Source organism: Tyto alba, unplaced genomic scaffold (genome assembly GCF_018691265.1).
Source record: "Tyto alba isolate M040663 unplaced genomic scaffold, T.alba_DEE_v4.0 Super-Scaffold_16, whole genome shotgun sequence".
Lineage (NCBI taxonomy): Eukaryota > Metazoa > Chordata > Aves > Strigiformes > Tytonidae > Tyto > Tyto alba.
Genome location: NW_024881278.1, coordinates 5,215,230 through 5,227,884, shown reverse-complemented (window position 1 = coordinate 5,227,884; position 12,655 = coordinate 5,215,230). Strand labels below are relative to the sequence as shown.

At 38.4% G+C, this 12,655-nt stretch overlaps 1 protein-coding gene across 5 annotated transcripts in view; it reads right to left on the bottom strand.

Annotated features, from left to right (window-relative positions):
- PUS10 (pseudouridine synthase 10) overlaps positions 1 to 12,655 on the bottom strand; it is a 36,516-nt gene that overhangs the window by 8,214 nt on the left and 15,647 nt on the right. For all 5 annotated transcript variants that reach the window (XM_032989107.2, XM_032989104.2, XM_032989105.2 and 2 more), the window contains 7 exons: positions 12,514 to 12,625; positions 10,895 to 10,956; positions 8,278 to 8,323; positions 6,049 to 6,113; positions 4,880 to 4,965; positions 1,829 to 1,954; positions 26 to 82 (listed from right to left, as the gene is read on the bottom strand). In XM_032989107.2, the coding sequence (XP_032844998.1) occupies positions 26 to 82; positions 1,829 to 1,954; positions 4,880 to 4,965; positions 6,049 to 6,113; positions 8,278 to 8,323; positions 10,895 to 10,956; positions 12,514 to 12,625 (554 nt within the window). The remainder of the gene's footprint in view (positions 1 to 25; positions 83 to 1,828; positions 1,955 to 4,879; positions 4,966 to 6,048; positions 6,114 to 8,277; positions 8,324 to 10,894; positions 10,957 to 12,513; positions 12,626 to 12,655) is intronic.

Below are 12,655 nucleotides of genomic sequence, written 5' to 3'. Positions count from 1 at the left end.
TCACAAGGGATGTTCCAAGCCTTACCATTGCCTAGTGTTCTTACATCCACATCTTCTCTTCCAGAGGAAGAAAAATTAAAGCCTATAACAGATTTGAACAAGGCAGGTGAGATTTTATTTTACATTTTTAAAAGGTGAAATATTTTCTTTCTAAACTTGTTTGCAAATCTACTTCAAAGAGCTATCTTTATAAATTGAGCCTGAACAAATCTGGGATAGTTACTGTTTATGGCATCAGATTCACAAGTTTCTTGATGAGCACCCCTAGTTCCTTGGCCTGAATGAGACTGCTACAACCCTGAAAATGTCTGAAAAAAAAAAAGCGGTAGCATCCCAAAGGAATACTAATTCATTTTGTTTGTTTCTTATGCAGATAATTCAAGTTTATGAATAAAATCAAACTGAGCCGTCTTCCTCCAAAACACTTTTTACCCTAAATACACCCAGTGGTTTCCAAAGACATCAGAGAAATTTCCGCTAGTCACAAACATTTGGACAAAAAAGGAAGAAAATTCACATCCGAGCTGAAAAGTAACCTCTGTGTATTTATTTTTTTCATCTTTCAAGCTACAAAAATGTACTGTGGGGTATTTAGTTTCCTTCATCATACCCCTTCCACCTTCAAGCTTTGTCTGAAGGAGGAATGGGGGACCAAACCCTGCTCTAGAAGTAACTTTGCAGCTCTATTCCAAAGGGTCTCTGAAAAACTGATGGTTTCTAAATTTTTTCCTCTATAGGGAACAAACAGAGCATACAAAGATTTCCTGGGCTTTTATTTCTCATTTCTCTGGTTATTATTATGGCAACTACATAACAGTGAGAAAATCCTTCCATGGTCATGAAGGTGTATTTTGGTCACACTACCAGAATTTTCTTAGTTGGGAATGCTCCAGACCCTTAATCATCTTCACAGCCCTTTGCTGGACTCGCTTCGGTATGTCCACATCTTTCTCGTACTGGGGAGCCCAGAACTGGACCCAGTGCTCCAGACAGGTCTCCCCCCGTGCGGAGTAAAAGGCAAGGACCACCCCGCCTTGACCCACTGGCAATGATCTTTCTGTTAGTTTATAGCTCTCAACCTCACTGCACATGTGCTTCCGGCAGCCCCCGGTGGAAACTGAAATCTGGTGTTACGTATTACGGGGCCTGAAGACACCGTTTGAGGATTTTCCTACTGTTCAGACTAACATATCCACTGGAAGGAGGGAGGAAAGGAGAGGAAAGTAGCTGTTTTTTCAAAACTAATATTTAAGGCAATTTTTCCTTGGGCCTTCTATGTCTCTAATTCCATGTCTAGCAGATGACAAATGATGGGTAGTGATTATTTCATGTGGATAATCCCTGGATGAGCATTTAGCTTGTGGAACCTTATGCACTGAAGAAAATAAATTAATCAAGGTGAGAAACGCGAAGGGGTCGAAAGCTAGGCAGATATTATGAAGATACTGTATATTATATTATTATAACATAATATACAATATTACAGATACTATGGCAAAAACCTTCTCATTACAAGTCATTTTATGAATTACCAACCATTAAGAAGTATGGCTAGGCAAAAATACTACCACGTATATAGAGCCATAATATTTGCATCATCAGATCAGCTGAGGAGGTAGTTTAGTACAATAAGACACTGCATAAAACAAAGCAGTCATCTATTTACTCACATATAGAAAAAGTTGACAACCTGTGACTTGAAGGACAAGAGAAGGATAAAGAAACACAGGGTTTTTTCCATTACATTCTTGTATTGAGCAGCTACTAAGAAAAAATATTCTAATAATGATGAAAAATAGATATGGTATAAGATCTCCTAGATACTTACTATCTGCTTTGAATTCTGCCATTAGATGCTCTGAAATCAGTTCTTCCACTGAAGATTCCAGCTTCCGCTCGCCATCAATAATCCAGGGAGTCTGAGGTAAATTCCTTGAATATTTGTTATATCTTCCTGTAAAAAACAACTGTTACCTGTAATCATTCTAAAGCAATGGACAAAAGCTCCACTATCACACAGCACAACACATTTAAATTTCATCCTAGCCTTGTGAAAATCAATTTACAGGCTTAAACTTGTTTTATGGCAAGAGCATGACAGCAGCAGTACAAACTGCGTGCTGCTGCACCCGCAAGAGTTTCAGTATCCAAGACGGCCAGCTCAGAGGTAGACTTGGAGAGCCTATTGCTGCAGTCAGCTTTAACCTTCAGGTATGTATCTTCAGGTATAACCACAAAAACAAAACTGTATGTAGCCTGCCACAACTGGGAATAAAACCCAGAGGTTCGACTGCCTAGCCCGAGTCAACTTAATTCTGAATGGAAATAATTCTTTTTTATTTTTTTTTTGGCAATTGGAGCATGGTCTTGAACCAGCCTCCCGCACACTGAACTAGTGCTATACATATGCCTGTCCACCAATGCATATGTGCCCCAAGTAAAGACGTTCCCACACCCTCCTGTATCAAGTAGTTGAGGTTTCAATCCAAGATCTGCCACTGTCTGTATGTTTAACAAAAGAAACCCAAACTAAAATGCCTTGGCTCATTACAAGGAAAACCACAGCAGCAAAATGTCTCAATTAATGAACTAGTACAAATTTCAAGAACCTTGAAAAGTTGCCACGTAAAGAGGTTGCCATCCTCTGACTGATTCCAGTCATAGTCTCATGCTGTATCACACTAGCACGCCATCTCCCCTGACACAAGGACTGCTATAACCAAAGAACAAGTCTGACATGGGTGACCAAGATGAACCTTCTTATTGACAGGTTTTAGAAGAAGTGAAAATATGCACAAAACAAGGAACTCACTCATAAAGAACAATGATTAACCCTCCTGCACAAACAACTTTCAATCTGAAACCTTGCATATAGAAAATTGAAGAGAGTTCAGAGCAGCTATGCATATTATATCGTGCCTCTGTCATCTCAATTTTTTGGGTTTTCAGTATCATATTTTCCTATTTCTAACAATGTTTCCTTCTTGCATTTTGATCTGAAGAAAAACCCACACAAACAAATGGGCAAACTGACTAATACTGTTTCACTGGGGCAAATAATGAAAGTACTATGACTAATCATTCAGAAGTCTGCTTCACACTGCTAAATTCTCTTTCCATAAAATGGAAGAAGGAAAACAATATTCTTTTTTTCTCTAATCTCCCCATTCTAATACTTTTAGCTTTTGATCTGAACAAAAGTGGGTTAAAAAAAACAGAAGGTGTTTCTCAGTTTGACAGCTTCTCCTGAACCCTTAAAAAAAAGTTGGGTGGGAAGTGATCACTAAACACCAAAGATCAGGTCAGGAGGGCGATACCAACTCTGAAACTGTGCTTACAAATTATGATCCAGTCTCATTTAATAATAGCAAAATAACTGCACTGTACTCAATAAATTCTATTCTGGATTTAATTCTTAAAAAGTTAAACACAACATCCTGCCTATTTTTTTTTTTTGTTTGTTTGTTGGAGCAAGCTATAAACTATAAATCACAAAACGAGTATTAAATCACATGCAGAATGCTCTCTCCATACAGATGAATTCTGATAAAACCATGCAACAAAGCAATGCAATATAAAACAGTGTGTTTGGAAAAGGCTAAAAGACACTGGATATCTTGGATTCCTGAAAATGTACATCTAACTGTCTGATCAGTAATTAAAAATAAGAAACAGGTATGTATAGAGCATCAAGTACCCTGCCATGAGACCATCATTCACTTTTGCATTTTTTCTTTTCATTTTACATTTGCCTTTATTCAGGATTTGTACCATCCTTTTCAATATAGTATGCTGGATTTAAATTGCAGGGTTTGTTGGTTGGGGTTTTTGTTTGTTTGGTTTTGGTTTTTTAAATAATCTGTTTGCATATATTTAAATAAGTGGTTGTTTATACACAGGACTGGGGGAAGGGTAGATACTCTTGCAGGCAGGTGATAAAAAGGTTGAATTATCTAAACTCAGGGACACCAAGTGCTGTTGCATTACTCATCTCACCCAGTTATTTCAGATGTTATCTTGGCTTGGAAGGGCGAGCTGGAAAGAGCCAAGCTTTCCAGAATTTAACCTTTATTAATCCCATTAAAATTGGCAGGTTTGGATAGAACAATATGCAGATAAATCCAGATGGTGAAAACCTCTGAATCCAAATAAAAATCCAAGCAAGTGAACACCACTGCTCAGAGCTTATTTAGTGGGGAATTGCCTTTCCCAAACCATGTGCTTATTATGAGGAGACATATTACAACTCCAAGATTTGCAGGGACAAAGGTTTTCCAAAGGAGAAAGCAAGCTTTAACAACAGGGCAAAATTCTTGGTTTCAGAAACTGCTTCTGGATAAGCCCCCCTTAATGAATAGGGGCACGAAGAAAGTTGCTTTAAATCTTCACATCACCCTGTGCTGTCTCTAGAAGAAAGAACTCTTCCGTCTCTCAAAGCAAAAGAAAAACAATGGCAAGGAAAAGCAGGATCTTCCTCAATACCCAGTGGAACTGACATGCTCCCCTCCTGCAGCTCCTCGCATGGGAACCTTACCTTGGCCCTGATACAGCTGCCTGCAGCTCCCACTCCTCTCCAACCATCGTCCACCACATGCTATCTCCAAGTTTAAATTCACAGTGTAAGAGCAGGCAAATGGTTTTGATTTCAGCATGTTGATCCATAATTTCTAACTTTTGACACAATCACATCTTCAGCAAAGGCAAGTATAATTTCTTCCCCTTTCAATCAAGACCTCACATGGATAGAACTAGATTTGTTTCTTTGCTCCTTACACTTAATTACAGGAATCAACAAATAGCAGGAATCTTCTGGGTCTCGTGGCAGGACTATAAAGTTATGTTTGAGACAACACAGCAGCAAATAAATGGATCACTTTACCAGCCACAAAAACTGCACCATTATTGCACTGAATTTCCAGAGCAACGCAGAGGTTCTTTGGTGAACTTGGGGGACATGGAAAATGCCTGTATAAAAAAAGATGTAAAAGTACTAGTAATACCAGAATATGATAGACCATCACCATAGCAATAATGGCATGAAAGATGGCAACTTCAGATACACAAAACACAGCTGAGGTATAAACTCAGTATTCATATTTAAAGCTGGAACACCAAGAAATGGATGAACATTAAGCAAATCGAGAACACCGCATTGCAAATACTTTTGTCGATCTGTCATTGAACGTTATTGAAGGATGACATTCCAAAGTTTGCTAATAAGATGTACCATACATAAGCTATAGCAATAATGACAGTAAATACTGCATAAAAACTATCTTCAGGATCTATTACTAAATCTTTGCTGGGAATCAAAGAAAAGACCTTCAAAGATTTAATGAAATTAAGCACAGTGAACTACAGAGAAAGTGTCCACTGATGTCTTCCCACAGCTTGTGATTTTTACCATATTACAGCACTCAGTATTTTCTTAAAACTCTACTCCTAACATTTTGGAAATATGGGAAAAAGTCTTTCTTGTAAAGAGAAGCTTGCCTTACAAACTCTAAGGTTCAAAATACAGAAGGAAGTTCCATGATTTCTAAATCTCTTCTGTGGTTTTGGGGATGTACATAAAGATTTTTGAATGCAAATGACTGGCGATACTACAACAAGCTGTTTTCACTTCTAACTATTCTAAATCCCATGCCAGCCCAGAAACCTGCAGTGACGTACTGCCGAAAGCACAGAGCAGAACTGCAGCGCTCTGGCCCACAGTTTCTCCTCTGTGCTGCTCCTGAGATAATCGACCAAGGAAGCAGTTTTACTAATGGGAAAAAGGCCATCATCTGTGGCCTGTCCAGTTTTCCATCTTCTGTGGCTTAACTCCAGCATTTTAAGATTACTCCTTAATTAAAAGATCTGGAATTACATTCTGTTACTAGAAGAACAGAAAACACAACGCATTTTAACCAGTAAACTAGCAGAATTTAAACCATTAGAAGTTCTTTTATAGACGTCTTACCACTACTTACCCACCTAATATTTTTCTCCCCATCCAAATTCTATACAAAAGTACAATACTAAGAACCAGTTTCAGCATATACTTACTTGAGAAAATCCTCTTCTTTTATCTTCTCTAGGGCTTTTATAACTGCCATTCTAGTGAAAACAGTCTGCACAGTGAAATAAAAAAAGAGTCAAGAACTAAGAGAAGTGAAGAAGGGATATGCCCAAGGAAGAAAAAAACCTCTGAAACAAACACACTGTACACTTCTCACCATATAGTTTTTTCACTTGTGTTTTGTGTTTTCTTATACCTAAAAGAAACTGTTTCAGCAAGAACTCACTGTGACCTTAACCCTAACTTTAAAAGGGCAACAAAGAACAACAGGTAATTTTGCCAAAATCTGTTCAAGTAACTTTACTGACAACATGAAAGTAATACAGCTAATACAGCTGACAGATTGGAATATAAGTTATTTTGTCATAGAACTAAGATTTGCCCCTTTGTTTCTAGAAGACACGTACAAACAGTAGTATATGCTTCCTCACTCTGTTTTTACACAGCAGAAAAATAACAAGTGCCACTGCCTTTCAGCAAGTCTAAAGTTACTGTCACATTTCCAAATAAATCTACTCCAACTCCTTAGAATATTTAATTGCTAAGCCTGCCCTTTGGTTAGCTAAAAGAAATGCTAAGCATATCTCTGGAAACTATCTTATTTCAGATGATATACAAAAGTGTGCAAACATGAGAATCAAAAAATTTCAGGTCCAAATTGGCAAAACAGTTTAAAACCAGAATCCTAAATCCATGAACAGAAATCTAAACCAGCTTCCCCATTTTCAAGACTTAGGTATAGCTAAGCCCCAGCTTTTATCTCAGTGACAGCAGACAGCTAGTTCTTCTGAAAGTAAGACTGTTGAGTAGGTATCTGTTTATAAAGCTCAGAAGTTCATTCATACTCAGAAGCTGAAGAAGTCCAGGTTCCTCAGCCTCTCTGCCTAGGGCATACGCTCTAGCCCCCTGACTGTCTTGATGGCCATCTGCTGAATTCCCAATTTAATGTTGTCTTTTTTGCAAACTGAATTTGGGGAAAAAAAAAATGAAAAATACTGGGTCACCATTTGGGACCATTCAAATCTTTGCTCTAACAGAGTTCCCAGATGCTTTCGGGAAAGCTGCTCTTTCTCCTTCTAAGCATAAATTAGAGATAATAGCACTTCCCTTCCTCATAGAACAGAAGAACTAGAAAACCCTTAAACTAGCAGCAGCTTTGAATAACTATCTGCAGCAGATCACAGAAATTTTCACTCCGAACCCAGTTTTCATACTATTTCTCTGATTAAGCTAGCTTCAAGCACAGCATCTTTATAAGGCTGAACCTCTGATGGTTCTTCATAGTCGGTATTTTTTCCTTTAGATTCCCCTACATCTTGTTGCCTGTGTGGTTTTAACAGCCAGGCCCTGCTGGTTTAGCTCCTTATGTGGGATTTCCCCCCTTTTAAAGGAAAGCAATGCAGCAAGCAGTGAGTTATAACAATACAAACCTTCTAAAAAAAGACTTGCATTTATTGGTCAGGTGGAGTAGAGTAGGCAGAATTCCAGGGTCAGACTGCTTCTGCCAAATGTCGGTAGACTCTACACCAGAAAGCATAAAAGGCCTTGCATAGGCTTCTGATAGAAGTTACTTGTTCTCCCTCTGATCACACCAACTGTCCCACTTATATCAGTTTCTCTCCAACTGTTTTTTTATTCTTACATGTCCTCTTTTTTGTCAATGATTGTGTGCGTGCTCAGGGTCTGCAACAAGTGGCAAGGTCCCTTTTCTTTCCTCCCCTCCTCCAGAGGTAGACAGGATAAAACCATCCTGCATGTATCGTGTCTTTCATTCAGATCAGAGGACATGAAAACTGCAGTGTGATCATTTCTCTTTTGGCTGCAGAGTCTCATCTTCACAATGTGACTTATCTGAACTGCTTCACCCACAGAGAGCTTGAGGATCATCTTTTATGCTACTTTTAATGCATGACAATCAAATTCCGAGATCTTAAGGGAGGTATTTAGAGAGCATTCCTAAAATTATGGCCTTTAGACAGTCTGGAAAATGAATGACCTAAAGAAAAGCACCAAGCTCTTAGTTTTCCTAAGCAGAGAAATGGTAAGTGAATAAAGGAGACAACTTTATTTTCAGACAATTGAAAACTAGAGAGATTTTTGATGAAGGAAAACCAGACATTAAACATTGACTGAATACCCAGATAAGTTCTTCATTGTAGCTACTGCTGTGAAATTCTGAATGTCAGAAAAGAAATACAAAAACGATGAGATCCTACCTGTTTGTTCTTGGCTGGTTTGAAACAGTCTGGACAGGCTGTGGCTCTAAATACAGAAATGAAAATTAGCTGTTACTCTTACAGAAAAAGAAATGAACAAACAGACTTGTAAGCATAGCATGTACACAGTCTCTGTACCAATATGCCAAGTATTTAAATTCCACAGCTTAGCACAGAGCAGATTTTAAAATTAACTTTATCCTAAACCACAAGTGGCGGAAGGTGTGCACTGCTTGATCTGGAGAGAAATCATGGACATAGCTGCGTAAGCCTCTTCTGCTCTGACCAACACAAATGTGTCTCAGCTTTCAGATGGGATGGAAAAGCACGCAACAAGTTTAGCTTTGTCCTTTCCAATCCTTCTCAATAAAGGTCATGATTAATGTTGAAATTCTGTGCCAGGTTTGCTGACATCTTGAAATCTGTACTTGCTGTTCTTAGACAATGCACACTACAAACCAGAGGTTCAAATTGCTGCTTCTGGATAGGAAAATTCAATTTGCTACAGAAAAAGTAACCCCAGGTGTTCAACACCATTTGTTCTTTGCCTCTTCAAAAGGAAACTATTGGTTGTTTCACGAAAGTGAAAGCCAAGTCAGTGAAACAGTTTTTCTGAGTACTGTAGAGGAAGTTGCTGTTCCTATTAGCAGATTTCTATGTACGCAGTTAGAGATTATTTCTAGCCTACAACACAATTTATCATTTCTTGCTGGTGCTTTTCAACTCCTCTGCAACTACTTGAGTCTATAAGGAAGCAGGTCTGACCTCTTGCTGTTTCTATACAAGCAAGTTGCTTGGCCAGTTTGTGACACAAAGCATCGCAAATTCTCTCTTCCAGGATTTCAATATCACCTTACTGTTAAACATGAATTTCCAAGTATAAACTAACAAGAGCCAATTCAAACTTCCATGTCAAACCAAGGGTCATTTTAGCACACCTACCTACACATAACTGTGTAAGAAAAGCTTGAGAGATGTGAAATTGCAGATGCCATACTTGGAAATCCCACAGAAAAGCATACCTGGAGGACTTCTCCAGGTTGAGACAAGGTCCTACTTTGCTTCCACGAAAAACATGACTGTCATCAGTAAAGCTGTGACAATTGTCAAATTTACCATACTTACATAGAAACCAAACCATTGCCTCAGAATACACCCAGAGCCAGCCATTCACATATGCAAAACACCCCAATGCCTGAGAAACTACCATGTAATTACGTTCAGTAATATGCTGTTACTTCAGAAAAAAGTCTAAAACCTTAATTGCTATTTAAGTATGCTACAAAGAAAAGGACAATAAAGGGATATTGTCAGGCCACATGGAATAAACCTGGGTTTTTAGAACGTGGACTGGAACTTCTTTACAGCTTTCATCTGTACAACTATTCCACTTGGAGCGCTAACACTGGCACCATAACATGCTTGACATCAATATTTTTAAGTGTCACAAAAAGGATGGAAGGATGAGCTGAAAGTAAGAGCTGAGAGGTTTCAGAGGAAGGAAGAACACTACAGAAAACAAGAACAGATCAAGTAAAATTATATAAATAAGAACAAAAGGGTACAGGATCCAGAAATACCTGAGTTTTTTTACAGGATTGCAGTTATTATTTAGAACTGTAGTTTGGCCCTGCCACTTTCTCACCCTTTTGCCCAGTCTTGAAGAAGCTGGAAAGGGAAGATGTTCAGCAAACACTTGTAACGCATTCTTCCTAATACCTGGTCTGTCACCAAGGATGCATTCCCTCATTCCCCACCCGCAGACAAATGAAAGACACAGTTGTTGAAAACCAAGAAGGTGGCAGATTGGGCATTCAAAGACCACAAATTGCCAGAAGGGGTAAAATCAGGGAAATATATAAAGGCTGCAAAGGAAATCTCTAGTCTCAAGAGATGAATTCACTATGCAACAGAGAAGTCTATGCCAAACCTCTTTCTACACCAGGATTTAACTTGCAGTAGGAGCACGAGTGACAAAACTGAGTGAAACTTAATTTTTCCAAGAAGCATCAGCAAACAGGAAGAGTAAACCTAATTATCCAGAATATACTAGAGCTAGATTTTGAGAAATCAGAATAAATGGCAGCTATAATTCACAGAAATATTTTGTTTCTTTGTGTATAGCAGGCAACCTACTGGGCCAGGCTAAAAACTATGTGTAGTGGCCAGGGAACTTCTGTTTGTTTTAATCAACTAGCTAAATTGGGTTAACTCACTTTAAAGCCTTCCCTCCCATCCATGTCTCCTATAAGAGCACGACCCCAAAAGATTCCCCCACCTGCAACTACATGGTTTGAATTTCTCTTTTAAAGTGATACAGCTATATTGAAGAGGGTAATGACTTTGAAAAGGGCTGAAATTGAACAACTTATCTGAAAGTTCTCCTTCCAGTGCAAACCAAAATTCTGGATCATTTTGTTTATTAGCTTTTAAGCACAGAATTAACCAGAGATGGTGTAACTTTAATCTCTGCAACTCTATCTGAATATGAGGAAGTTTAGATGCAGGCCCCATTCTAGTTTATAAACATTGCATATTCTCATCTGTAGCAAATCCAAACCAACAACATTGCACAATATTTAGATAAAGATCTTTTGTTATTTATATAAAAACTTACAGGAAATGGCACTCTTCATCTGTTTCTGGGTGAGCAAAGACCACGCTAACTTCAAACAAACTCTACATTAAAAAAAGAAAAAAAAAGAAGGTGGTAATAGTTTTAGAAACAAACAGGGATGATATTCTCAAGCGTCTTTATTGTAGTATTAGGAAAACAGTAAAGAGGTAGACAACAGAGAAAGTAACCCATTTATTCTATGACATCATCTAAAACCATTAAAACGTGTGTCATAACAGCATCTGCATTTCTGAATTAACCAAAGATTATCTGAGAACACTTCAAAAACATGAGTGACCTACACATCATAGATACCGGCCCCATTTTGCACAGGGGGCACTGAGTCAGAGACAGTGTATGCTCAAAGCCTATTACGGTCACTAAACTTCACAAACCTTCTGGGAGAGCAGCGCATAGTGTGGCATAAAGATAAAAACCCTGAGTAGTCACCACTGTAAAATTTTGTCAGGGGCTTTGTTTGCAATGACTGGATGGCCTTGGGGCAAAGAAAGGCAACATGTCCTAGTGGATTGACAGCTAGACCAGAAACTCTAGTGTAATCTCAATTCTACCCCCAATTCCCTCTTTGGCCTTGGGCAAACAACACTCATTACTTCTGTTATTCAGATACCAGAATGCCTCAAGAGGGCTATTGAAAAGATTGGCTAATATTCAAGTGCCTTGTAGATAAAGAGCACTAGACAAGTAACTTTTATGGTACAGTGATGTCTGGAGTGGCTCGGTGCCTAAGTGTTGCAGAGCTCTTGCTAACTTGGCATGTAAGAAGTTTGTTTCTTCTTGGGTCATCTTCAGGGTAACTGAGTGTTTCTTTCTTCACTAAGACAAAAAGGACGCTTTCAATTAGCACTCCAGGGAAAAGACAATCTATAATTATTATGGAAGCTGATAGATCAACGTAAAGACTGAGTAAGTCTAGTCCTGGGGTCAGTCCTATGGCTGATGACAAGGGAAAACTGCAGACTGCCTTATCCTCAGCAGGAATTTTATCCATATTTGCAGAAATTTTACCTCCAAGATGATGGTGTTTCTGAACTTGTCTGGCAACACCTGAATGTCATGTTCAGTCAATGCATTTCAGAAACATTTTAAGAGTGTTAGTCAGAATGTGAAAGTTGAAAACAGGGTTTGAAAAAATATTTCTATTGCCTACTTACAGGTATTGCAGGTTCCAACGTGCCTATCTCTAGCACTCATTAAAGTGAACAAGGACCAGTCTTTCCTCTTTCAGTATGTTTCACAAATATATTTTATCCATAGAATTTAACATGCTAACAACCTGAACAATTTATTTCACAGAGCAGTAACAGTGCCGGCAGTAACAGGAAAACAAAGAAGGAATGTGTGATTATTCCTTAGCCCCTGGAAAACAGAGATCCCAGAAAACAAGAAAACTGAAAAGGTCTCATTGACAAAAGGAGGCAGGCAGCCCAAGAGCAAGAGATGTAGCAAAGGTAACTTGATTAATGGTTAGGAAAAAATACTTTTTTCCCCTTCATATATAGAAGTGTATAAATAAATATATATGCATACACACACAAACATAAGAAAACAAAACAAAACCCAGACAGAGAGAAAGAAGTTTCTTATTTATACAACACCTTTCCATCAGCAGGAACACCCAACTCTTCTGACAATTGGGGGTGAATAATCCACTTATAAGCTTCTTTCAGCTGAACAATGTCATCCTTTGCCAAGGAAAGGCCCAGATTTCTGAATCACAAAGAAATAATAACTTGCACA